General features: G+C 41.4%; 1 protein-coding gene across 2 annotated transcripts; it reads right to left on the bottom strand.

Moving 5' to 3' along the window:
* Window positions 1-27,719, bottom strand: SVOP (SV2 related protein). Of its 2 annotated transcripts, XM_085238667.1 has the most exons (18): window positions 26,666-27,719; window positions 23,355-25,305; window positions 20,323-20,417; window positions 17,357-17,517; window positions 15,805-15,890; window positions 15,024-15,122; window positions 14,383-14,454; window positions 13,759-13,883; window positions 11,329-11,392; window positions 9,990-10,115; window positions 9,449-9,577; window positions 8,150-8,223; window positions 7,757-7,833; window positions 6,585-6,692; window positions 5,013-5,124; window positions 4,348-4,429; window positions 4,042-4,131; window positions 1-3,512 (listed from the first exon to the last, which is right to left on the bottom strand). In XM_085238667.1, the coding sequence occupies exons 2-18, from the start codon at window positions 23,499-23,501 to the stop codon at window positions 3,306-3,308; spliced, it is 1,854 nt and encodes a 617-aa protein (XP_085094793.1). In that variant the 5' UTR covers window positions 23,502-25,305; window positions 26,666-27,719; the 3' UTR covers window positions 1-3,305. The 2 variants fall into 2 exon arrangements, with proteins under 2 accessions (XP_085094793.1, XP_085094794.1); XM_085238668.1 differs by having other exon boundaries at window positions 23,355-27,719.
* Window positions 27,720-27,981: the final 262 nt, after the last annotated feature.

Below are 27,981 nucleotides of genomic sequence, written 5' to 3' on the forward strand. Positions count from 1 at the left end.
TTTTACTGGAAAAACTATTTATTTGTCCAACATAAAATATCTAGTGTGGAATTAAACGATCCAATGTTGCATCAGTAACAGAGGAACAAAAGGATTATTTTACAACAAGCTCCATATACACAAAGTTTTTAAACATTAAAACGTATCCAGCTTAGAAACTGTACATTCAAACACAGGAAAACATTCAATGTTCTTTCTGCAAGCATTTAGGAATACGAAATCATTCCATCAAAGCACACTTGGAGAATTATTTTTCCCACAACAGCTTTGCACATTAATATATTGAACAGACAGCAAAACTCTGAATCCCACAACTCTGTTTGCTCTCAGTTATAATCCAAAACTACGTCACTTCGGTCACTTCGTTGTTTTCAAGGAACTAGCTCTATTAATTCCTTCATCAGTGAAAAATACTCAGTGTGTAAAAGGATCTTTGGAAGCTTATTATATACATCAGTGGTGTTGCCATATTGACAACGTGACATGTGGTTATAGCTGCAGTGTATCAAGCCAAACATTCCTTGGTTTTTCAGTGAGCTGTCTACAATGTCCTTCCTTTCTTAATAATGCTTGTGTTGTTAGATACATTCTCAGTTGCTGACTCAGAATTTGTAAAAAGTGAAAAGCAAAAATGCCTTCAATTTTTATTTTAATACAGGTTAACACTGAACTACTCAACAGCATCCAAAGGCTTTGTGTTACCTGTAAGTCTTTACGTGGGCAATATGTTGTTTGAAGTTGACTCGATATCCGTACTTCCCTAGCCCTCTGAACGCACGCTTTGAAGGCCATTGCAGTGCTGCTGAATATTGGCTCGAAAAATAACAAAGTGCCATGTGAGCATTAACACTGGAAAAGCAGAACTTTAACAAAAAGGCTTTCAATAACAAACCAAGGTAGCAGCCAGGCTGTGAGGTGGCATTCATCCAGCCACGGATTTCATTTTATATTCACCCTGACCTCCAAGGTGGGCTCACACTCAGCTGGATTCTCCTATAGGCACTCCAGTTTTGGGGTGTACACTGAACTGTAAGCATCCAGGAGATGCTTCCTTCCTCTGCCTGCACCACATCCGTCCCTCGTGCATCCAAGGGAAATGAGTCAGTGCATCTCTGAGGCAGCACTGAGCTACCCCAGTTGCATAGTATACTAGAGAAAGTTATCCAACTACAGCCTGAAAAAAGGTGGCAAAAAGAAATTACGTGCACTGGTTGTCAGCTCCATGAGAGCCCTGCCTGTTTACTGAGGGCCGACTGGAATTTGAGCTTGCTGGAGACCGAGCACACAGGATAAAGACACAGCAGAGACAAAGATCAGAGATAACCAGACCCACACGAAGCAACAGTCACTGGAACAGACAGTGCATTCCTACATCCTCCACCATATCTACAGCAGGATCCCCTGCGAGCTGAGCTGCATTTTCATATAGCCACAAAAACAAAAGTGCCTGCTTACACCAACTGCTTCCAGAATCTCTCACTGCAGCCACCATCAGAAAGCAGTAAGTGAGCAGACAGACATTCCGTGTCAAACTCGAACTTTTCTCAGCAGAAGACACTCAAACATGGAATATCAACAAACTCTTTGGCCTTTTTCAAATTAGTCTGAGTTCCCTCAGTTTCTTGTCTAATTCTCCTTCAACACTATAAACAAACAGCCTAACATGTCTCAGAGCATTATACAGCACTACAGTGCTGCAAATCCCTAAGTGAAAGGTAAACCCCAACAGCATTCATTTGTATTGCACCCAAAAACAGACTCAGCGACCTGTTATTGCCCCACAGAAGAGGGGCTTGGTTCCCAGAATACTTAAAATACTCTATTGTGCAAAATTTGTTGCACATTTACCTATGTTTCTGTGAGACATCGGACCACACATATTAGAAAAATGTATTGCTTTCCCACAGCCTATTGATTAGCATCTAGTCCATCTCATTCCATTGGGTCATGTGTCCCATAGTGAGGAATTCAGAAAGCAAACTGAGCCGTAGATGAGACAGGTCTCAGTTTCTGTTTGTATTTTCTTGCTGCATATCCACAGACTCTGAATTCCGACTCCCTGCAAAGACAAATTTCTGACAAACAACACAAACTTATCCTCACCTGAACTCTGTTGCATTCTCCAACAAGAGCAGGATCATCAGCCTCCACGGACTGGTTACGTCTGAAGGAATGAAGTTCCTCTTCTCAGGAAGATTGTGGTTTAGCTCTTCCCAGGATTTTTGTTTCTGACGTGATGCCAGCTACATTCCTTTGTCACCTGCTTACCGCCGCAGTCATGCAATCTGCAGCTATTGAGAAGTCCAGTCCAGCTGTCAGGAGACCAGCTTCTGTTGGGAGACACTCCAAACAGGCTCCATCCAAACTGTTCCACATAGCTGTTCAGACTGAGGCATCTTCACCAAACATTCTGGGTACACCACTGCAGGAACACACTTAGGCAAATTGAGCAGAAACAGACCTGAGCCCATGCAGAAAACCACAGCGTGCATCTCCACACACAAAGAGACACCAGCACAGCTGAAGCAGTCTTCACCAAGCAACACAGTGCTCAATGTTCCTGGCAATGGTAGAAAAGTCAAATTCTGCTCCAAAGCATCAAGATTTATGGAGAACATACACTTCTCATATGAGATTCCATCTGTGCAGCAAATACCACTCCTCACCAACTCAAACTACCTGCCTCGAGCGGGAGAAACATTCAGGAAATAGATTCCAAGCAATCTCACTCACAGTGCCTGTTAATTCTCAAGGAGCAGAACCCATAAGCAAGGGAATAGTAAGCATTGGTTGGTTTGCTGTTACTGCATTGTTGTTGTTGATGATGGCTAAAAAGTGCAAGGCAGGCATCTAGTTCATAAAACCTATTTTGTAGTGTATGGAATCCACCGTATGCTATACCAAGTACACAATAAATATTAATCTTTTGTTTTTAGGCATCAAGAGTACATTATTTTAATTACAGCTTATACCGAGTGGCATTCAGTTAATTATTTGCTTGACACGGGACATTTTAAGCTGAATAGCTGACCATGCAAGCACAACAGACTTAAGAAAAACCCTTCCTGCTAAATTTCAAACGACATCTGGATCAAATGCCTTTCAATATGGAAGTAAAGTCTTTATGTGTGTGAACAAAGAGCAGTAGTGACACAATTTACTTAGGTTCAACCCAAAAGTTCCTGCAGTTTGACACATGACATTGGCAGTGACAGTATGGTCTGCTTTCTATGCTTCATAGTTGGCCTTTTTTGGAACTTATCTTGCTTATTTCATCCATTCCTTCAGCAGGATTTCATGTCTCATCACTCCTGTGACCCAGAGTTAGACCTGGTGACTCCTGGGGAATGAGATCCTCTCCCAACCATCTCCTGTCCCCATTCTCTGTGGCTGGACTCCTGTAAGCCACGACCTTTCGTTTCAATGGGCAAGAAGAAGGAAGCCACAGCAGCCAGCAGGCAACATCCACTGTAAACTGCCAGTGTTAAATAGACTGAAGATTCCAACATCACCTGCAGAAAATACAAAATATTACCACCAGGAGGAATTTTAGGGCTGCATACTTTTATGACTGTAGTCTTTGAGGATAAGTTTACTACTCAGCTTTTTGCAGAGCAGCAGTTCCTGACACAGCCTTCTTAGTCCTGTCCCCACAGAGCCTGGCTCTCCCAGACTTCCTGCCTAGCATTCTACATGTGCTGCAGGTTCACATTCCCTAGAACTTGAGGTCTCAAAGGAAAGGCAGCACTGCACAACCCACAGAAACCTGTCAGCGCCTCACAGATCCCATCTCCAGATGGATGTCTTCCAAGGAGCCCTTACATCCATCCAGCAGCCTGCTCTGTGGTTATTTATCTCCCATCATAAGACCCTTGAAGTAAGAGGTAAATTCAGAGATGAGCCTGAACTCTCTTCAGGGACTGGGCAACAACTGTCCTTCAACATATCACACACAGACTGACCTTGGTACGGTCCTTACAGTGAGGAGGCAGGTTCTCCATCACCTTCCTAGGCCATCAGTACTGAGAGAAGGGTTTTTACCTGTGCAATGAATGGCGTTATGAGGGCTCCCACTCTGGCCATTCCACTGCATGTTCCCAGGCCCAAAGCACGTGTGGCTGTTGGGTAAACCTGTGGAGAAAGCACCAGCCCATTAACTCAAGTGAGCAGTTCCCTTCCAACCTCCTTAATCAATGGAAATAGCACTGCAACAAGTTCTGTTAGACAACAGTGAGATCACGAACTCGTATCTGGGGTTAGGTCCGTTGTGAAGAGGTCATAAAAACGACTTTCCCACCATGTTCTCACTCCCCTTAAATATTCTCATTACAAAACCAGCCTCCTTACCTCTGGAGTGTAAACATAAGCAGCCTGAAATCCTCCTGAAATAAAAGCTCTTGCAATGAAGAGCAGCACAGTAAGAACATTTCTGTGAGAATAAAAAGGAGAGCAGTGTTTGGGATTGTTCTGTACAATCTGTTTGTTTAACTTGGAGGCATGTGCAATTAAAAAAATGCTAATTTCATTACAACGATTTCTTTTTTTTTTTTTAATGAACCCTTCTTATTTTTTCTGGACTCTTAATATAATAATGATGCCAAACAATCTGCATTCCCACAATCGCATCAGTTTTCTAAGGGTATTCATTCTAACCGACAGCTGTGGACTGTAGAAATAAACAGCCAGTGCCTAAGCTTATCTAAGTAAGAAAAATATATTCCACGTTATGAATGGTGCTAACAAAAAAAATTGGCACACATAAGAAGGAAGTCAGACTGCAGCTCGTCTGTTTAAAATACACGAACCTACATACCAACTGAATATTTGCAGCTTTGAAAGGTTTCTCATTACATAGTTTCTGTACTGTGCCTCAAAAGGTTTAAATTCAGAGAGCTCTCCACTGCCTATTTTGCATTTCCTCGCTCTTCAGCCCCAAGAAAGAAACATTGTCTCCCGCCACAATTAAGAAAGAACACAGAGTCAGCACTGGTACTTCACTGTGTTTTACTTACCTTCCAACACACAGAAACAGCAGCAGGCTGCAAAACGAGAAGACAAAAAAGGACAGGGCCATGGTTTTCTTGCGGCCTATCCGATCAATAATCCACAGTGTTACTAACACACCTGTAGAAGGAGGCAAGTTGATTGTTGGGAATTAAGCACAGGTGGAGGCTGCATCAGCTGGCTTTTAACATAGGTTGTTATTTAGATTTGAAAATCTGCTCTCATAGTACTTTGCTGGCAGAGGAATCGAGCAGAGGTGTGGAATAGATTGGTCCAATTACTGTTACTATATGCAAACAATACCACTCTGCATCCCCGCTTGTGAGTTTTGCTCCACGGTCACAGCGGTCCATGTGCCTGCACACTCACGGGGGGACACACAGGTATAGCAGTGAGCAGTCAACTCTGACATCTGCTAAATGCTGATTACTGCAGTGGTTACCAACCTGAGTGCTAAAAATGCCTGCTTTATGTCTAACTACAATATCTTTTGTTCAACTTCCAACCATTGTCCCTACTAATCTTTCTACTGCTAAGAACCTCATATTTTCTTTCCATTGAGTTTTTTATATGCTGCCATCAAATCACTTCTCACCTGCTCTTTGATAAAAGAAATGGATCTGGAAAAAAAATGGAAAAATGGATCTGGAAAAAAAAACTTCTGCAGTTTTTCCAGATCCCTTTAAAAGCAGACGCACAGCAAATGTGGAGATTATGCAAGCACCAATGTTGCCAGTGTCACATTCAGAGATATCCCAATTTGTATTTCTGTCTTAGTATGTGTCAGGACCAAACCAGTCTGTTCAGTTACAGCATCAGTCCAAGACTACATTCTGTCTTCTGTTCACTTATGTCCTTCCCAGAATGACTTTTATACAGGACAGTGCTCTCATTAGGTAGGGACTATGCACATTTGCCACAGACTCACAACTTTTCATCTATTAAATGGGTTCTCTTAGATTTCATGTCCCTGAAACAACAATATAGAGCAGTGAAAATATCCCCACCACTGCCTCACTGTAGTATTTCAAATAGATTAGTACTGAGATCATCTTTTACATCTGAAGAAACACTAGCTATTAAATACTATCTGGATCATCCCAAGTAAGACTGTTCATTGAAATTCATTTTAATTGACTGAAAATCATGGCTGTGCTGGACAGAGTGTTATGAAACAAGTCCTCCATTGATTCACTGTATCCAGGATCCTTTTAAAATAGTCTTGGATAGTCACTTATGGATAAAAGTTCAAGTGATTCTGCCCCTTTTATTTAATCGTTACTCTTCCTCTGAATGCCTAATATGTTTCTTGGAACAAATCCATAGTAAGACAGGCCATTATAGGTTCACAAAGCAATTACTAGTGATTTTATCTGTGGTGATGTCACAGACAGTGAAGGGAGCTACAGCTACTGCGTGTACTGCATGTATCAAACAGTTCAAGCAAGGAGCCCCACTACTTCTGGAAATACAGTGGCATTAGGCCAGACAGGAGAGCCCACTTTCTGTCATACCAAAGTCCATTCCAATTACACTGAGCTACTGGCAGTGAAAAACTGGAGCTTTTTATCACCACTTACCTGGGAATTCTGACAGGGTTGTCCAGAGCAGATCAGTATAGTCTTCCTCTGTCAGATACTCACAGGTCAGGCTGCACTTTGCTTTAACTTCTTTTCTTCTACTGGAAACTGTAGGAGAAAAGAAAAAACAAACAAAAAACCTAAACATATTTTAAGTAATCTGTTCTCTGCTCATCTTCCTTTACTCCTGCTAAAGAACCATTCTTTCTGCTGAAAATAAAAGAAGGGATGTGAACCAAAGAAATGCTGCTGCACAGCAAGTATATTCAGACCAGAAGATACAGCTGGAACTGAACAGTTTATGGTCTTATATGTGGCAGGATGTTTTACATGTGCAACCAAAATGAAAACTTACACCTGAATATCAGCTTTAGAAGCTTAGTGATTTTCCAGCGCAGGGCTTATGACAGTGAGCAGAATTAACATTTGTAACGCAGGTTTCTCCCTGCATAAATTGGGATTTAACCCTTCTTCTGTACTTTGAGAAGACAGAATAATTCCAAGTCCTTGTGAAAAAAAGAAAAAAAAAAAAAAAAGTATTTTTAAGGACTGCACTGTTGTGCAAGCTCAGATTCTGTGTCTTTTCCCAATGCTACCCATCCCCTTCCCATAATTTTCAAATTACCAGACAGTTTTGACTAATCACAAACGTTCTGGATAAAGTCATGCCTCCCCTGGGGAGTCAAACTTCTTAAGCCTCTTCTTGAAGCAGTCAAAGCTTTTTTTTTATACATAAAAACCTGCAACAGAAAGGGCGTTGATTTCCCAGCATTATCTTTTTTCTCCACAGGTCTTTACATCTTGAGAACCCGGGAGCTCCACAGGAGCAGCAGTTATCTCTATCTCAGAACCAATTAGGCCTGTCAAATCTAGAAACTTACATTTATTCCATCGTTCTTTACTCAAGAAGAACAGACACATTTTCTAAAAGCTCTCCTTTGAAGGTTGTCTTGCTGTGTTACATTTGGGGCTCAGAGACACTGCAGGACCTCTCTGCATTGTGTGGGAAACAAGGCAATGTCTGTCAATAGTGTTTAATAAAAAGTAGATGCCTTAAAATTCAGGCTGGCAACCACAGTCCTTTCCAAACTAACTGCTGAAAGTCATCAAATAAAAGATATTCCATTACTTTACAGGGCATATTTAAAAAGAAGAGATGCTCTAGTACTCACTGCTGCAGACATCTCCTGCTTGGAAGAACTCTGTAGTTAATAAAACTAACCCATAGTATGAAAAAGCATTGGAAAACCTGCAAGGAAGAAAAGAAGAGAGGAAATCTCAGCTGACCACACCTATGATAAACAACAGGAACCACAACCAAACCCACTGTGTGAGGACTTCCACCAAGTGCAACCTCAAAGCCACTTCCTATCAGCAGTTAGAAAAGGAAGGGGCGATTAGATCAAGAATGCTAGTGACTGAGTGGTTTAATAAATTACAAATCAATACAGTTTGGGCTTTTTTTCATGAGGAGGAAGTTGCTGTATTTTAGTGATACTGTTAAACATCTCAATTAAAAAGCATTAGAATAGTGCTGGCACTGAGCCATTTATATTTTCTCTTACCATATAAACCAGAGTAACAACGTGGTCCATCTAAAATGGGGTGTAAAAAGGTCCCTCATTTTTCCTCGGTCTTCCTGTTGAAAACAAATGTAAGTCAGAGAATCAGGGTGCTCAGAGGTCCCAGACTGAAGGATGTACAGTGGCAAGGGATAACAATATACAGTATGATGTACTTGGACAAGTTCAGTTTGAACTTGGGGCTCTTCAGGTTGCAGGAGCCACAACGAAGCTGGAATCCAAGTAAAGAATTCCTCTGCCAAGTGGAATTCTCTAGGAGCACAGCATTATCAAAACAGCTCACGCACATGGCACAGTAGTGCTTCATGAGGAAGGTGAGAATCTGAGTAAGGAGGGGCTGGAATGTGGAATAGCAGAACTTTGCCAATGCACAGCTAGCATGTGGTTCGTGTGGCCTTCAGTCAGCTCTGCTAAATTAGCACAGTCCATTGAGACCCAGGGCAAGGTGCCAAGGAACTACAAGCAGCCCTCCAGCAAGCAGACCTCTTTTCAACAGAGTGTTTCTAAAACAGAGTGGCAGGTTCAGCTCATAAACCTGTGGTTAAGGAAAAGTGCTTTCCCACCCCACCCTAAAAACAGAATCTTCCAAAACTTGCAGAGCATTCCTGCACAGCCCATCATCATTACCCTGACTGAACCAAGTATTTGTGAAAGGTGCAAGAGCTCCAGTCCTCACCCATCTAGGCTGCAGAAAATTGAACTTGTATCTCCAATTATTAAGACCATTTCTAAAAAACTCCTGCTTAATTCTACAATTTTGCTGCTGTTCAAACCTACAGATTTGCCTCTGCTGTTCCTGTTAACTTCGTAACTTTTTTTTTCTATGAAAGTCCGCTCTGTGTTCTGTAAATGCAGAGCCAAGTTGTATGTTGACAGGGGTGCTGAACAGTTGGCCATGTAACACTAAAGTGAAAAGAAATCCAATGTGATTCATGCAGCAGCATACAGTTCAGAAGTAACAACCTGAATTGCTCCATGCAATAGGACTGAATTGGAGCTTGTAGCATTCCAGCTCCACAGGGTCAGGATTAAATTCAAGAGATACATCTAGAGAGTCTGATTCCACCTCATCCCATGAGTTCAGATCCTGGGAGGTGTGATATTCTTCAAAAATAGGATCTTTCTCGCTGTGGTTTGGGCATATATGATCGTCTCCCATTTTTTTGTTAGTGGTTGAGACATTAAAGTTAACATGGATTATTTGCTTACATAAATCCCTATGCCTACAGTACAGTTTCACTGTTATCCCGAGTGATAAATCTGTCAGTTACCCATACATACCTGCCTGGAAATAATTAATTTTCCTAGAGGCATTGGAGCTCCGTTTTCTGTTGCTATCCGCTTTAAAGTAGCAATTGCTTTTTCTTGATTTCCAGATAACACATCATACCTTGCACTTTCTGGCAGCCACTAAGAGAGCAAAGCAGATCATATGCACAGTAATGTCAAAAACACAGCAACCAACAAACTGCAGACTTTATTAGTGAGTTTACAGTGGGAAATCTCCACGACCCCAGCAGACTACTAACATAAGACAGGATCACAGAACCAGTCTTTAACAAATCAGAAAATCTCCTTTGTGTCAAATGTCAAGTTCCTCTCTAGGCTTTGAGAAACTGCAAAACAGCATTTTTTTGCCAAAAAGTCAGAACTCCAGAACTCTGTTGTCTCTTTTCCATTCTCAAGAAATGTTGAGCATTTTTGCAGGATCTTGACATTATCCTTTCTCAGTGGGGAAGGCAAAGCATCCCGAGCAGATAACAAGATGCTCTAGGCATTCCAAAATTTGCATTTTTAAACACATCTTTAAGAGAATACCTACAAAACATAGGACAGCGAAGAGCAAAAGTGGGAGGGCAGAAAGAATGAGAAGCCACCGCCAGCCAAGAGTGGGCATCACCAGCACTGCTAGGAGGACTTCAAACACTGTTCCAATGGCCCAAAAGACCTGCCAAAGGGAAAAGAAACAGTCACAAATGAGAATGCTACTAAGCATTCTTTGAAACATTCAGAAATGTGCTCTCTAGGGACAGCTGGAGAGAGAAATGCAGAGATGATTTCAAGTATACACTACTGCATGCAAACAGAAATCCAGAGATGTACTGGGGATCTGTGTACATGTTGCAGAAGCTCAGCTCTGAAAACCTATTGTCACCTTTCTTTTGACACTTCTGTTTAACCAGAGGCAGCTTCTTATAAGGAACAGACTCATCACATTCTGCTTCTTAAGCAAAATGACTACTAACATCTGTGTATGGGTATTGTACCCACCTAACACTGTGAGATTTACTGTATTTGTCTTCCTTTGCAAAACCAAGCTAGCAAAGCCACACAGAGTTTGTCCTATAAGTGAAAGAAGGGATTGATACCTTCCTAGCAAATAATGGAGCTGGCACCCTGTTGCATGTCCTAGCCATGCAGGATTATTCTCCTCTGGATTATGAACCCGTAAAAGGATAATCTTCTTTTTCTTGACAGCTCACTATTTAATGCTCAGAATATACTTCTAACCCAGTATTGCTCTGAGCCAAACTGTGGCAGAACAAAGATGACACAGAAGGGAGTGACTCATCTGCTGAACTCTATTTACAAAAGCTTAAGCAACTGAAAGTAGGACTAGCCAGCAGTTATCTTAAAAACCTGTTTGAGTAACTGAGAAGCTGTTTCAGTGTAGTGAGGTTTTCCACGAGGATGCTCCTTCCAAATGGACCACATCAGACAAGTAACAGCACTGCTCTCTGCTTAACTGTCTTCTACTGGCACACTTAATTCAAGGGCTGCAAATTTTGCTTTTAAAGTATTTATAAAGCAAAATTCCTCTCTGTGTGACTTTGATACATTTGGACTGAATCTGGAGAGCTGAATTTAGCCTTGCACTTACTGTACAGTCACCTCTTCATTATCCATTACTGAGCTGTACATCAATTTCACTGCAGCATTAGGTCACACCAGAGGGCTCTCTGCATGCTGCCTTCAGAAATGCTGGATACTTGGCACTGTTCTGGGACCACTGGCCTCAGTGCTGGAGAACTCCACGCTAACTTAACGCTCAAGACCTGACTGCTGCCATGTGTGACATCATTAATCAATAGAACTGAATGGTTGCGACCAACAGCAGAATTTGTCCCCTGTGGACCAGCACACACAAATACACTGCTCACCTCTATTAATAAAATGCATTTTGCTCTGGCTTTCATTGGAAGGAATTCGGCATATAAGGTTACCCTGTAAGAATGAACATTGAGAAAAACATCACATTAGCACACTGACAGATGTCAGACACTATGTTGTCTTCTACAAAAATTGCCAAAACCACAGTAGTAACAAAAACCCTTCCTAGTATTCAGAGCCAGGGAAGTGTGCACACTGGTTCAGACTTTGCTACATCAAAACAATCTCTCTTTTAGTTCATCATTGCAAGAGAAGGCAGAATTTGCACTGCTCACGTGGCTTATAGTTGTTAGCTAAATGTAACAGTTCTTGCTGTATATGTTTGCTTAACACAGCTTTGATCTGGGACAGGCATGATGATTTTCAATATGGTCAATCAGCAGTCCATGCAAACTCTTGCTAGTTAAGTTCTTACTTACACCTGGCTCAGAGAACATCACATTGGCCTACTCTGCCAGGTTTCTATTTTCTAAGACGTAATTATTTTCAAGATCTGATTGTGCTATTGGTATAAAATAATTTCCATTCTTTTACAATGAGGAATCAAAAAGAAATTGTCTAACTTTGCAGAATTGCCATTTCATGATTGTGCCAATGGCATGGCTTCTGTGTGGACAGAAGGCAGAACCAAAGGGCCAGCAGACAGCCAAGGCTCTCTTGTCTTCTTCAGTCAGGTAAGACTCTTGGCTCCTACTCTCTTTGCATTCCACTGGCTCATCCTCATGTTTGAAAGAATACAATATCTTTGAAAGACTGGACACTGCAAAGGTGAGTGAACAATCATACACATGGTGGCATACTATCTCAGAGGAGATTCCAAGAGGCCTCAGGTGCAGGTCCAACATATGCAGAGGGAAGGGGACATCTGCTATAGTTAGTTAATTTATTACTGCTGGGTTTATTCTTTTTAACAGCACGTTTCATACAAACCTTTCTCCCATACCAACTATAGAATAAAACAATATAATTATAAAGATGCCAGTGTTATTTCCCTGAAATACAGCTACTTGTAGCCAAAGTAATATTGTCTACTTAATACTAGAAAGGAGCTATTTCTCATGCCAGATATATATGAATTCTTTTTATCAAAGGTATTGCTGTTATAGTTAGAGCAAGAAACAGACTCAGCAGCAATGGAATCCACTCTGAGCTCTGTAACCAGCTCCTCTTTGTCTCTCATTAAGTCATGCAGCCCTTATGCTTTACCCACCTCTCTGCAAAGTGGTACTAGCTGAGCTGTAACTGTTCCACCGGGTCTCTGTGGAACATCATTAATATGAGTTTGCAGTATGAGGCATTATTAATTCCGATGCTTCGTCTTTGTTGTTCTCCTGCCTCATTCCAGTTGTGCTCAGTTGGAACTGCATGGCAGAAAATGCCTCACTGCTGCTCAGTACACAGCAGGATGAGAACTTTCCAATTTTACATGCATGTTATGCTTTTGTGCAGCTTCTAACAGGGAGCAGATGAGCAGTAAGAGAAAATTAATAAAACTGTGAAGCTCCATCTCAGCTCTGAATCTTTTATCTGGGAATGGTAATAGAAAAGACAGGATATTGACTTGCCTTGTGAAGAAGTCTATGAGCCATCAATCAAAGTTAGGCTCTGATTACTTTGAAATAGCACCTCCACGGGGCAAAATATCAATTATTAATAAGGATAAAAGACTACGTGAAGAAAGACTAGATATACTCATCCCTTTCCATTTATAATTAAAAACCAAGAACAGATTTATTTATTAAAGTGGAAAATTTAGAGATCCTCCTCTTCAGGATGGAATGATACAGTCCTAGAGAAATATCTTGACACTACCTTCGTACCAAAAATGTGTCTGAGCCATGAAGACATCTGAACTGCTCCAGGTTTGGGCTGTGTGATTTTGGAACTCCAGCTCAGGTTCAGATGTAAAAGTTCAGGCTCTGACTGAACAATATTTTAGAGCTTTACAAAGCATCAGTAGTCAAGGCTTCATTCTACCTCTAACTGATAGTGTTTAGGCCACCATCTTGCAACAAGTCCATGTCATCCCTTATTGACTACTCCCAGCACAATTTGTTAATGCAGTGTTTGGGCATGGCTACAAAATGCTGTCTATTGCACTTAATCCACTGCTAGGGGGCTATTTGGGCCTCTCCTTTTCACCTGAGGGAATGAGAGGAACTTACTAGGACTCAAGGCATACAACATATTACATTTAGGTACCCAGCTTTTTCACACAGAAGTCATTGTAAATCCGGTAGATCACCTCAGTGATCTATTAGATATCTTCAAAGGCTTATCAGAATTTAATATATTAGTTCCAAAAAACTAAAAGGAAAGTAGGCTTGGGATAACTGAGGGAAGTCTTCAATTTGACATAAGCACTTAAAAAAAAAATAACACAAAGGAGATAGAAAAGAGACTTGTGAATATTTACTTACGACTGAGGCACTCCTCCAATCCCAAAGCCCACCAGGCCCCTCAGCACCAAGATCCAGCTATATATCGGTGCAAAACCACTGAGGATCCCATAATAGAGAGTCCATAACACGCTAATCTTTAGACCCTGTATTTAACAAACAAGCAAGGGAAAAATAAAATCTCTGCTGTAACACAACATGTAAACTAGAGCTTCACAGCCAGAACGTTCAAGTGCTACTTCTGTAAGTCCAACAGCTAAAGGTTTCCTAAAGGCTAGTCTAAAGTGGCACGGGTGGTACCAGGACAATAACACGATCAGTAGGTGATGAATTTATGAACCCATTCACAAACTGAGCAGAGAATTCCTCTAACTGTACAAGGATTTGCTGTATTGCACCCAGAATTTCACAGAGGCTTTCACAACCACAAAATGCTTCACACCACCAGGCTCTTCTTTTTCTCACTTCTTATTTTCTGCTTTAGTCTCCCAAACTTCTTTTATTTCATGGGAAGTCACTTCTGGCTCTGCTTAATTCTGCTTAACTCTACACACATATGAACTATGACATCTGTAAACATCACTCACTAAAATATGCACACTGCTGCAGTACTTCCATATGTTCCAGTAGGAGCTGAACACTTACTGTTTTTCTCCCATACTGATCTGAAATGTTTCCCCAGAGGGTGGAGCTGGACATCATTCCCACAAACACTACCTACGAAACACCAGAAAAAAAGTCTTCTCCTTAACAACGAGACAAGTAAAAATTCCCATATGACAGCAAAGAAAACACAATTTCAAATGAAACTTGAAAACTTCAGCACTAACAGCAGACCAAAATTTTCACGTGTTCTGGGTCTAGTTCCTCTGCAGTAGAGACTATTAAAGGCAATTATTCATACAGTGAGATTATTCAAAATGCACTCTAGCCCAACTTTACATCTATTGAGATGACAGGGAGTTTGTTGTCCAGGATTTGGGGTGAATTTCAGCAGACTGAATCTCTGCAAGGCTACTTGTCTTCAGAGAAGAATGAAATCTTGCCCATTTAAGGTAATGGCAATTATTCTGAGTCAATTCTTGTATTTTCCTGGAAATTACATGAAATTCTGAAGTTAAAGCTTGCAAATTTTCCTCATTTCTCACTGAGTTTCCCTTCTTCAAGCTCTGGCTTTTAAGAAAGGCCATGAACAGGTTTAACTGTGGAATATAAAGCATAATGTCTGAATAACAATGAGTGGAAAAACCTTCCAGAATACAGGAGCTGTCAGTTATTTTTCCTACCGATGTGAGCAATGCAACCTGCCAGCTTGGTAATCGCCACTCACAATGAAGCTGAGGAGCTAGGATACTTAAAATCATCATTTCCATAGCATCTGCCATCTAGAAAGGTAAGAAAGAAACAAAAATAAAGAACTGCCTGTAAATTAGATTGATATAACAGTTATTCACCCTCCTTCTTGAAGCTAACTTTGCTTCCACTCTTGACATTTCTTCTCTGTAGGTGAAACAAAACACTTATGCTTGCAAGCTACAGTGGGTGTCCACAGTAAATAAGGCCTCCAGACATCATTACCCAAAAATACACCACTGTGGATGTAACATACAGTGCTTCAGAAATAGCAGAAAAGTGAAAGCAATGTCTGTCTTCCTGTTCTTGATACTAAAGTTTAAAACTAGAAGCACTGAATTGGTGTTCATCTGAAGCAGGCATTACAATAATACTGAGTAATACAGCAAAGAGAGAATTTAGCTGATGGGATAAATGTGGTAAAATCACTGAATGAAAACTGAGATCTGTAGGAATAGGATTGTACCATTCCCATTTGAAGTAAGTATTTTAAGTAGAGAATTTCAGCAAGAGAGAAATCAATCAGTTATTCTTTACCTCCACACAACAAGTTTGAGTCCAGCTGTCACTCTAGAATTTCAGGTAAAATTCTTCCTCCATTGCATAATTATCTGTTCAGAGACTTTTTGTCTACAGAGAATGGCTACAGAATTTGAAATCACTGGGATTCTGTAACGGGTGACCATGCAATTCATCTTGCTAACAATTACTTGCCCATGCTAATCCTGTAATAACAGAGAGCTTCCACTGGAACTTCCCAAATCCAATGGCTTCCACCGCATCTTCCACCATGAAAGTATCTGGAAAGAAAACAATCTGAGTGCAGAAACGTACTCCTTTCCTAGTGAGATGCATCCCTTGATGCAGCAGTTTCTGTCAATGTAACTATTTATTAATTGGGTAATCTGCTTAGATTTAAAATAACTAACAGAGGGCTACTTTGCTTTTATACAACTCCTACCCAAGAAAATCTCCATGTTTTTCAGAAATTGTCTTAGAGCCAAAACAATTCTAAATATTTATAAAATATTTTCTTGACAAAGAAATAAATCAGAGTAACACCAACGACTTCAGTGCATTCTCAGCCTGCTACTTCTGCCACTGACTTACAACTTCCTTCAGTGAGAGGTATATATAACAGCACAGAGCAATACTATACAAGGGATGGAAAATGCAGAAGGATATTTTATTGAACTGAGAGTCAAACTGTAATTATTTGAATGAAGAATTTGTCCAAGACATCTATATCTTAATACAGTTCTGTTAAAAATGCTGAGGGTTCTTGTTTCATTATTACCTCATTATTTTGTGCCATCTGAACAAGCAATGATATCTCAAATTCCTTTGCTCAAACAGAAAATGAGAAGTACAACCAAAATATGTTTTGATCTTCCATTTGTTTAAAACAGTTTAAGTCTCAAGGTTTTAACACTTCCAGCTCTTAATAAAATACATTTGCCACAGAAAAGCTTTATCTAACTAAGAGTTGGACATTCTCACAAAACAGAAGACCAAAAAGAAATCAAAACCAAACCAAAATGTAATCAAACAAAAACTAACTGACAGAACAGAAATTGTCATGGGACCCCAATCTGTGACTGCAGCCCAGGCAGTGGGCACTGAAGCTCAGCATGCTGGCATGTTGTATCGCTTCCACTTTTTTGGGTGATATGCCAACTGAACCTCTGTATCTATCTGCAGATTTGCACTGATGTTTCTTTCAAGAAACTCATCCACTTCACGCCGTTCTGGCTCCTATTGCACCAATGTGTTAATATATTAGTCCCTGGGAACTTTGATATGTTTTGTGCTAGGACACAATTAGCACTTCTCGGATTTTCCTTCAGGACAGTCAGCTCTTTTCTCTTAGGCAGAAAGCAGAGGCTGGGATATGAATGCATTCTGTGTCCCTCTTGTCCTCTAGGTGAGTGGGAGACAGGAGCACTGCAGAGGGTTCGTGCTCAGCCCTAAAGGAGAGCCAGGTGTAACTGTTCCAGTAAACTTGGTGATGATTTAGGAGTACTGATCAGTTTTAAAGAAAAATTAGCCAAGCTGCCCATCTGAAATACCCCCACCAAAATCAAACACACAAAGAAATCCTTAGGGGACAAAGTAACTAAATCCCCATGTTCAGGTGTTTTGCCTATGTTACTGTTTTCTTTTTTGTTCTGAGGATCTCTAACTTCTCTAAATCCAATGCACTTATCCTGGCTGAAATGAAGAGGCCACATCTGTTTCCGTGAAGGGAAACAAGAAACCTGCTCACCATCAGTTGGGTTGGCAAATTCTTTTGGCACTGCAGCTCCATCCTCCAGCTCGATAGCCTCTAGCTCTGTCCGAACCCCCTCAATCTGAATTTCATGTTCTCCTGAAATGGCATCCTCCTCTGACCTTGAACTTTCTCCAGTGCGGCGAAACTTGACTACTCTAAGAAAAGAGAAATGAGGATTAATGCTTCGGTGAATGTCTTGTGGATTGCTGTGTTTGGTTAGTCCTGAAAAGCTATCTGGTCAAAGAGGTGATGGGCTAATCTCTGCAGCGAGGCCAGGGAGAGAACAAGACATGAAAAGAGAACTTTGCTGAACTGATCCAACTTTCATGACTTACTTAAGAGGGATTTTTTGCAAGGCTTAACATAACATGGAGGAAGTCCACCTCCATCATTTAACTTTCATGTGATGAAACAAAGATTTTATAACAGGTCTAACATAGCTAGTGTAACACATCCCTCAGTCCTCCTTCAGTCTACCCCAAAATCAGTGGAACTTTTCACCTTGGTAACTGATAATTTTTTGGACCTCAGCGAAGCTCTTTTTTTTGTTGTTGGAAATAGATTAAATTATTCTTGCTGCTACCTTTGACTTCTGGTACTTGAACATTTTAATCCTATGATAAAGATGAGCAGAAAGTCCCTTGAACTTCAGCTAAATCCCCTGCTTTGAAGGTTGCCAAGACTAAACTAGCAGCATCCTTGCCAGCTGCAGCTGCAGCAAACTGGCAGGCATGCATGACATTTCTAAAGGTGATCTGAAAGGCTTTATGTATTTGGCAATCTTATTTTCTCTTACAAGTGCTGATGGCGCAATCCATATGAATGTTAGGGCAAAATGACAGGCAATCTACGCAACTCCTGCAAATGGCTTTTGGTCCAATAAGAGGATGGAAGAATTAAAATCTCACTCTCCCATGGGTTGTCTACAACTGAAGGAGTCCTGGCTGCAATGAACCATCCAGTCCAGCTCAGGATTTCTCTGTGGTACAACCATAAAGCAAAGGGATCCAAAACACTTTTCAGTTTCACAGCCCTGGCACATAATATAGCTGACCACATCCCATCTGGGGAATTGCACGTACTCACTAATGATATTCTGGCAACAATCTGGAGAGAGAGAGGTACAGTCATCGTTTCGGGTGAGGCTGTCACACACAAGCAGTTGATTTGCAGGCTTGCGAGATGTTTTGGGACTGCTTTTTTTGTTCATATAAACAGGACAACTTGAGATATGCATGGGGTAAATAGTTATGGTAATACTTGGATTAAAAATGAAGAGATAATCCTCATACAATCTACAAAGTCTTAGCTCACTGATGTTGCATGCCTGTGAGATGATTTATTTATTTTTATTACAAAGGGCAATTAATAGGAAAATGCCATTCATGTTGTACTCGCAAAAGCTCTACAAGCAACTGGTTTAACTATACAGAAAATAAACTTCTAGATTTGCAATTTTTTGTCATTAAAAAAAGGACTATTACCATAATTTCAGTAGCCCCAAAGCCTGAAGCAAAACCCATTGAAGGATTCTGGGAGCTACAAAAAGCCACTGCTCCATGGGGTTATGACTGAATATCATTCATACAAACTATACTTGTAACTAGACCATGTTTCAGGAAGCTACAAGCCACGTTTTTTATACTAAGAAAAACCTTTCCAGTGTAAAATACCACAAAACCCATGTATTAATTCTGTTTCATACTGTATAGCTCAAGTAGGCTTTTGGAACTGAGCATTTTGGGGAGTTCCAGGCTATACAAAGGTACACTGATTGATCTAAAAATCATAAATTCTTCAGTGGCAATGCAAGTACAGAGCTCACATTCCTCATCACAAAGAATTAAAGAAAATGCTTTTCACTTTAGAACACACGAAGCAAATTGACACAAATGAAGAACAACACACGGTGCCACTGACCATCCCACACTTGCAAAATTCATCTGAGAGCTGCATTTGTTTGCAAGATCCCACAGTACTGAATAAGTCTAATTATACCTTCATTGAAAAGTACTTCAGGACATTGTTGCCCTCTGTGCTTAGTTTTCTAAAATAAAGAGATTGGGAAAAATGGCCTAATGTAAATTATGTATCATTATTTTTACTTTTAAGGTGATTACAACTGAGCTGAGCACTTGAAAATACCTGGAGCTCACGTCCATCTCCTCAACTTACCAGAAATGTTATTGGACAGGTTGCTCAGTCACTGAGACGAGCTCATTAATATTTAAAATCAACTTTAAGCATTTATTCCCCGCCTTGCAGAGTGAATGATTTCCAAGTAGGAATATATTTCAAACCACGTGATAATGGAGCACTGGGAGAAACGCATTTATTTGCACAGACAACATTTTGCACCCGGGAAAAGGAAAGGAAATCTTGCCTTTAAAATGCTTTTCTCACCTTTTTGCACAGATCTAACAACCACATCCCAACAGCACGGAGTTCGTTATAAACAACAGCCTTCTCCCTGTGCAGCAGTGTGTGCTTTACTGCAACATACAGTTAGCAATGCAAAAACGACACTCAGTGCAAACACACCTTTGCAAAAAGAGGTTGTGATCTGCAATCGGCTCACGGCACAAAGCAGGAAGCTGAGGAAGATGCCTTCCTTAGCCCAACGTTATTTACAGATGCAATGCACCTTGCAAATGCAATAGTAGTATTTCCTCTCAGAACATTTTTTGGCACTTGCACGGTTTTGTTCCAGCCCTCCTTATTTCCACCACCACCAGGTTCATGCAAAAACAGAAACGCATTGGATTTATATAACAACCGAATCCCCGCATGCCCCCAGGATGCTGAAACCAGGCAGCTGCACAAGGAAAATGGCCTGCTTCCCAGGGCCTGAGACACTTCCTAAAAACAATTCCCTTAAAAATCGCCAGGATGTACAATATCCCTGCAGCCCGTTTAGAAGAAACCCCGCGCATCCTCGCTCCCCTACCGGTGCTACTTACGGCAGCTGTCTCAGCTGGAATAAATCATCCTCCATTGCCAGGCTGCGTCTGGAGGAGCTGCTCTCATCGCTCTCGCATGGCGGGGATGGATGCAGCTGTAGGAAAACGGGCACGGGTGGATGGAGGGCTCCGGTGCTCGCAGGCACCGGGCACGGTGCGGCACCGCACGGCTCAGCACGGCACGGCTGGGCTCAGCACGGCTCAGCACGGCACGCCGGGGAGGGCTGAGTGCTCCCTCCCCTGCCAGCCTGCACCGGCTTTCCCGGCAGCCGTGACCAGGGATGCGTCCGTTGCGAGGCTGAGGCACAAGGGATGCTAAAGTGGCAGCAGAAAATGAGCTGGGCAGCACTGGGACTTCCGTAAGGAAAGCCAAGCAGTTATTTTGGGCACGGCTGATCCTGAAATGATAGCAAAGAGTCTTTTGGGGGGAACACAGTGCAGTCAGGTAAGCTGTTAACACTCCGCTTTCATGAGGGTCTTCGCAGAAAATTATGTTGTTCTAGTGCCTGTTTCAGATACCCAAGGAAAGTTCCCATATTTAATCTCTTCCGGTGACCTGACAGGGTTTCTGAGTGTGCACTCCACAAACTCAGAATGAAATCAGTTTGTAAAAAATCTCAGTCATTTAGCTGCAAAATATGCTGTCACCTAGATGCATTCACCCCTGTAGACTTTCTTCTGCAATTGGAAGAGAAAATTTACCTGTGCATTTACAGAAGAATCCTTTCCAGAGAAAGGCATGCAGGAGAAAAATAAAAGAAATATGCTAGGAAGATGACTGGGAGACTTTTTTTACAGGATTAAAATGTAAGATACATTTGACTAATTAAAAAATGGCCTGAAATCAACAAGGTGAATTCAGATGAAGACAGGTGAAAAGTATTATCGTGAAGAATAAAACAGAAGGCGTGCAAATTCAGACCAGGGAAAACAGATGATGCCCAACAGAGGGTTGGCCTGGCTATGACAAACCAAGCACGCTCAATATGTGACTGAGAGTTGTTCAGCTATCACACAGATTCAGTTTATGATGCTAAATACTGAAAATGTGAACAGTTTTTAGTATTTATAGGAAAGGTCTCACAGGCAGTGTAGCTAGAGTTTCAGCTGCCTTAAAAGTTGTGAGAATAATTCTTTAATTTGTGCCTGGGAATGGAATCCTGATGCTCACACTAAGCTTCATTTCACATAACTGTATGTGTCCTGCGGTCTCCATCCATGCATTTTGTGTAGGACCAGACTGTACGGTTGATCACACAAGACCTCGTGGATGTCTCAGGTACCTTAGTGTCATTTCATGTGGATCAAGATGCAAATATTTGGGTAACTGTCACCTCACCTGACATTTTTTGTTCATCCTTCCCAGATGCACAGATTTGCACAAACAATGTGGCTCTTTCATTGAGCATCCTTGTTGTCTTTGATTTGGGTGGTGTTGTGATTTAGGTGAAGAATGACTGTTTCAGTTGGTTGTTCTCACAAAGGGGCTCAGTAGTTTATTTGGAATAAAAGGCAGCCTGGCCCATAACATAAAAAAAAATGAAAGGCTTTGGCAGCTAAATCTCATCTATCCACACATTCCTCTTCAGAAAACACATGTTAAAGAAACCATACTTCAATGTTTTATATAATCTGAAAAGTCTGCTCTGTTTCACTGGGTGAAACACTGTAAAGCCCACAAGAGGGTGGGAAGTTTGGTCCTCTCAGCACCACGGTGCCTTTTGTTCATGTACTCAGTGTGTTATGTCAGCGTTGTACATCTCACAGGAGTGCTGCAGCAGTCAGGCCAGCTTCATTTGCCCTTCTCTTCCGCCACTTCCCCACCTCTCTCAGCCTCTCGTTCCTGAGCACTCTGGGCTCCTCTCTCCCTCTGGCACATATGGAACAAGGCCAGGCAAACCAGGACTGGGCTGAAAGGTGCACCAGGCACGCTGTAACACAGCTCGGTAGTTAATTTGGGAAGGTGTAAAGAGGAGGATGCTGCTCCCTGCGAGGCCCACAGCCCAGTCGGCAGCTGTCACCCCGAGGTGCTCCCAGAAGCTGCACGTATCACTGCACTGATGGCAAACACTGCTTTTGCTACACAGCCCCTAGAGCACCTCGGTTAAAAAAAAAAAAAAATGACAGCGCTGTGTGCAGAACGAGGCCTTCAGTCAGGCACAGAAACCTGCACCACACCTCAGCAATCCTCGCCCAACGCGCGGTCTTAGCAACCGTTGCTAGGGGAGCGGCCCGGCGCGGAGCGTGCTTATGGCGTCACTTCCGGCGCCCCCCGCGCTACTTCCGGTACACCGCGCTGCCCGTCCGTCGCGCCACCCGGCCGCGGGACCGGGTTCCGGGGTGCGATGCTGCCCGGCGGCGCCGTGCGGCGGGCGCTGAGGGCCGGGGCGGGCGGCAGGTCAGCGGCGGGGCCGGGAGGGGTGGGGACCGGCAGGCGAGGCTCGAGCGTCGCCCCGAGCCCCGTTGCGTGTCCGCCTCCGTCACCGTCCCCGTGTCTCCCCGTGCAGGTACAGGGCGATGCGGAGCTGGGGGGTGATCGGGGGGCTGGCGGCCGCCGTGGCGGCGGGGATCTACGTGCTATGGGGGCCCATCGCCGAGAGGAAGAAGCGGAGGAGAGGTAGGGAGCGGCGGGGGGAGGGGGGCGAGGCCGTTGCTGTGGGCAGAGGCCGGGTTTGGGGATCCCCGGGCACCCCGTTATCTGCAGTCGTCATTAGGAGCTGTTGGAAATGATGGGCTGTCACTGAAGTTAAGGTTTGGGCCGCTGTCCTCGCCTTTAAAACGTCACAGGTTACAATCTGTGTTGAACAGAGGACTTTTGTTCCTTATGTAAGGTATTAATTGTATCTATTATTAATAATTGTGACTTGCTGAATATATGCGCGTGTCTCTTCTGTGGTAATTTAATTACTGCTGCAGGTCAAGGATCTTATTTTACTTTGCATTTTGGGATGCCAAACAGCCATGTGAGAACCTTCTAGTTTTCAGCACCGAGTAAACAGAAATCATGTAATTTCCATACCAAATTCACTTACCAGTGAAAGTAGTAAGGTTTGTGCAGCCTGCACGGTGTCAGCTCTTCCATCTCTGTTGGCAGGCCTGGTGCCTGGCCTGCTGAACCTCGGAAACACCTGCTTCATGAACTCCCTGCTGCAAGGCCTGTCTTCGTGCCCCTCGTTCATCAGGTGGCTGGAGGAGTTCACAGCACAGTACAAGGCAGAACAGAACCAACCCAGCGAGCAGCAGTACTTGTCGCTCACTCTGTTGCATCTCCTAAGAGGTACCCAAACTTATTCACGCTGTGGTAAGCTAGGAAGAAAGCACTTAGCATCAACATTAATCTTTCTCAAAGAAAGGAAGAGCAGGCAGTCCTGGGTTCCTCTCTTTTTGGCTTAGTGTCTCAGGATGTTGTTCACACTAAAACTGTGCTACTTGAACTTGTAAGTTTAAGTGATAAAAGAAAGAGATATTAACATTGATGGTTTTGTGATATCTAGAGATCCACTTTTTACCTAATCCAGCAGTAAAGTGATCTTTTCAGGCAGTGTTTATATTATTGCTTATTCTCTCTCTGTCTGTCAGTTATGAAACTCTTCACTTTACATGTATATTAGACAAAGAGAATGTATGCAATCAATGACACTGTCAGATGAGGACAGCAATTAATACATGCTAGTTTGGTTGTCATTGTTTATTTTACCTGTCTTAATCAAGAATAACTTTATGGTAATCAATTATATTGTGCCTAAGTAGCATAAATCCTAAAATACACAGACCTGTGTTCTAACCATGCTTTGTGGCTCCTTCTAACATTTTAAAATGCAATGTCTTTAAGCTTTATCCTGTCAAGAGGTAACAGAAGATGATGTCCTGGATGCAAGCTGCTTATTAGAAGTGTTAAGAATTTACAGGTGGCAGATCTCGACATTTGAAGAGCAGGTGATTACAAAATTCAAGTTAGACTGCCTGATATACAGTTCAGTGCTTAGATCTGGAATAACAAAAAACTGAAGCAATAGCACTAATAGCACTGGGTATCAAATCTGAATCTTTGCTGTAGAGAAAAGTTTGCTTTAAAAAATGAAGGAGAACAATCGTGTGATTAATGAATGGTGTTTTCAGTTTGCTTAGATGTCTGTCATGGAAAGCCTGGCTGCTTCAAAACCTCCTACTTAGTATGTTCAGATTTGGTTTGAGATATTAAAACAGAAGGGATACAGCCCTCACTTCCCTGTATCTGAAAGACTCCTGCTTGCAGGGATGGACTCAACTTTATCACTATTTCCAAATTCAGTTCCATAGGAGATTTCTAAGACTTATTTTCAGTATTTTTAGCCCCTAAGTAAGTGCAGCTGGTCGATAAACTCAATCAATTTTCTCATTCATAAAATATGGTTGTATTCTTCTTTTATGTTCAGAGCCAGACCAAATAGCACAGATTTCAGAGATGGTTTTATTGAAACCCAGGAAAGCAGGCATTTGTGCATTCATTTTTTTTCTTCAGTGATTTTGGTGCCTTTTAAATTTATCCAGCCCAGAATATTTTTAATAATGTCTGCTGTTATGAAATTCAGTTTTATAGAGAATGCTTCTTACTAAACTTGAATTGGATGCACAATTGATGACTATTAATATGTAAGATAAGCTCTAAGCAGTGATTTTCCCCTTTAATTTCGTAGTGCAGTGCTGTAGCCATACGACTATCAGTACTCCTGGTGTATGTTTGGATGGGTTTCTTTTTTGTTTTGCTTCCTGTAACTGTTATACCTCTGTTTAATAGGATGCTCATGAACTATTTCATGTCCTTACCTCTTCATTGGAAGATGAACGGGATCGTCAGCCACGTGTCACACATTTGTTTGATGTGCATTCACTGGAGGTGACAACTTTACCAATGTTGTTTTGTTATTAGGAGAAGTTTCCATACGTACTTGGTAGTCTGCCTAGATTCCTAAGTGTGTCAAGTATGAAGTGCCTGTTAAGAAACTGAAGATATTAGCATAGTGTTTACAAAGCTGTTCTTCATTGCTCTGACAGAAATGAATCAATAGCCCAGGTATTGAAAAAGAAAAAAAAATGTTTGAAGGCAAATGTATCTTAAGTCTGTTGCGACTCTGCTTGCATGAGGGCTTTTGCATTCCTAAATCTGTTGAACATAAGGGCTGAGAAACTAGCAAAACACTAGCACAGAGCAGCAGTTTGTGCAATCTCTTATCTGTTAGACCTGATGCAAGAAAGGGCTCGGAAAACTGCAAAATGGGTGTTTATAGAACAATGCATTTGGAAGTGAAGTTTTAGCTCATCCTTCAGCATTAATGGTCAGCGTAATACTGATGGAAGATTTAAATCTTTTTGTGTAAAATACATACAAACGGTCTGAAAAACTTGCTGAGTTTTTATCTCAGTGCTATCAGGCACAGAATTCTACAGGTTAATTGTTTGTTTTATTAGAACTGCTCTATTTGTCACTTCGAATTTTCTTCTGCACCAGGTTTTTTTGGCTTTCTTTCAACACAAAGACACTTAAACTCATAGCATTGCTCTAAAATCAGGAATGAAATATGTGTTTAATATGTAAGCTTTTCTAAGGTGGGGCTGATGACATCTTTTATCTTCCTCTGCAGCAGCCAGAAATAACCCAAAAGCAAATAAGCTGCCGAACAAGAGGTATGGTTTTTTTTCCATCCTGAAACATGAACATTAAGTCATAGTGTAATCATTTTGTTTATTGGGGGGATGAGATCAATTGATCTTTGCCTTTATTGGACTGAAGTGCATCTCTTCATTTGTAAAATACCATTCATTAGTTGTTAGTGGGACAGACCATGTTTTACAGCTTTTGTTACAATAGGCCAAAAATTCGGAATTACAGTGATGAACATGGATGTTTTGAAAATAAAAGGACAATTTCATCTTTGTGTTTCAGGATCTCTTCCTCCTATGTCAAATCACTGGAAGTCTCAGCATCCTTTTCATGGAAGGCTGACCAGCAACATGGTTTGCAAACACTGTGAACACCAGGTATAAGAAAGTGTGTTGTGTGTAGGTATACATGAAAAGTGATGCCTGACATTCAGAGTGCATTCTGAGGTGAAACCACCATCCCTTGTGTCCAACATAATTGGTTTAAGCTCAATAGTTTGCAGGAATTACAGCTTCAGCCATTATTTTTTCAGCTACTTATTGTGGCATTTTGTATTGAACAAGAAAATATTGCTAAGCATACCAAAGAAAATGAAGTGTGATTCACTTCCTGGGGATGACAGCTGTCTTATCAGGTAGAATAGTTGTTTAATTACATTTAGTATCCAATATCACAAGTATCATATACTGAAAATCCACTTACATTCTAGGACTAGCAATTCATTCAGCATGCAGAATTGTGACTGCACGTGCAAAGGCAAATAAAGTTGCAGTCATCCAGAGTGAGAAGATGAAGATAAACTGAATGAAGCAAAAATACAGAAAATAAATTGAATTCATACATCCAATTCTAAGAGTACTTTTCAAAAACTTGCAAACAAATTTAGAAGTGAGCAGGGGCAGCTTCAGTAGAAACAGGCAGAGTAGTACCTTGTGTTTTCATCAGGTGTTTCCTAGCACTACAGCTGATGGGGAAAACAAGTTCCATATACATGGATATGCTTGTTTTGCATGACACTGTTGGGAGGTAATGGTTCACCTATTTTATTTTTTAGATCATTGCAGATTTCTTTGCTCACTGCATTTGAAATATTTTCTTGCAGAGTCCTGTGAGGTATGATACATTTGACAGCCTCTCACTGAGTATTCCAGCAGCTATGTGGGTATGTGTCTGCCTTTAATGGGTGACCCAGCCAGCATGTCTACTGCCTTGCCATCACTATTATACTTTTACAGCCTCAGTAACACCTAAATCAGGTGCTGCTAAATGAGTAACTACAGTTGCCTTTATAAACAATCCTGATGTGTTAACACAGAACCTTACTACTAAGGTAATGAGGCAAATGAACAATTAGCCTGATGGGTGTGATTGTAGACACCAAGTTTTCTTTTTCTTCTGGTGGATTATTTGGTCCTTTTGGTTAAATTGAACAGAGCAGATTGTATCCTGAGGGCTGTGTATTATTAGCAGACTCAGAAGATGACCTTCTAGTGTTCTGTCTCTGGTTACATTTCAACTGGAAATAGTTTCTGTGTCTCACTGGCTTTGTGAAAGTCTTTACATGATAAAACATTGTAGATTTGGGGGCAAAATGTGCAGGACCTTTGTATTGTAACAGTTACCTTATGTCTGTAATTAATTTTTTTTTGCTGTTGTTCTAAGGGTCATCCTATGACACTGGATCACTGCCTCCATCACTTCATCTCCTCTGAATCTGTGAAGGATGTTGTGTGTGACAATTGCACTAAAGTATGTCATTGTAATTTATGTAACCTTTGAGCTCAATTCCAAGCCTGCTGACAGAATTATGGCTTCAGTTTTCTACTCCTTTCTTCATGACTTAAGGAAAGCCTCTAGCTTGCCTGGGATTTATTATTCTTAAAATAGAGTTATTACCCCACAGTATTTTGAAGCTTTATTTATTGTTAACGTAATAAAAATTTACAAATGCTTTATTTGGTATTTAGATATTTAGAAGAACAAAAAAAGAAAAAAAAGAGTCCCATTTTGAAACATTA

The sequence above is a fragment of the Meleagris gallopavo genome, chromosome 17 (assembly GCF_905368555.1).
Source record: "Meleagris gallopavo chromosome 17, MGAL_WU_HG_1.1, whole genome shotgun sequence".
NCBI lineage: Eukaryota > Metazoa > Chordata > Aves > Galliformes > Phasianidae > Meleagris > Meleagris gallopavo.

What these genes read in the sequence shown, in the direction of transcription:
- SVOP (XM_085238667.1), bottom strand. Translation starts at nt 23,501, where the DNA reads ATGAACGAGGGGCACGAAGACAGGCCTTGCAGCAGGGAGTTCATGAAG. An exon ending in AAACCTTACTACTTTCACTG is followed by an intron (nt 20,418 to 23,354) that starts GTAAGTGAATTT and finishes GTTTTCCTACAG; the next exon opens with CTGCATCCATCCCCGCCATG. An exon ending in TTCCAGCTGAGACAGCTGCC is followed by an intron (nt 17,518 to 20,322) that starts GTAAGTAGCACC and finishes CTCTTTTCTTAG; the next exon opens with AGTAGTCAAGTTTCGCCGCA.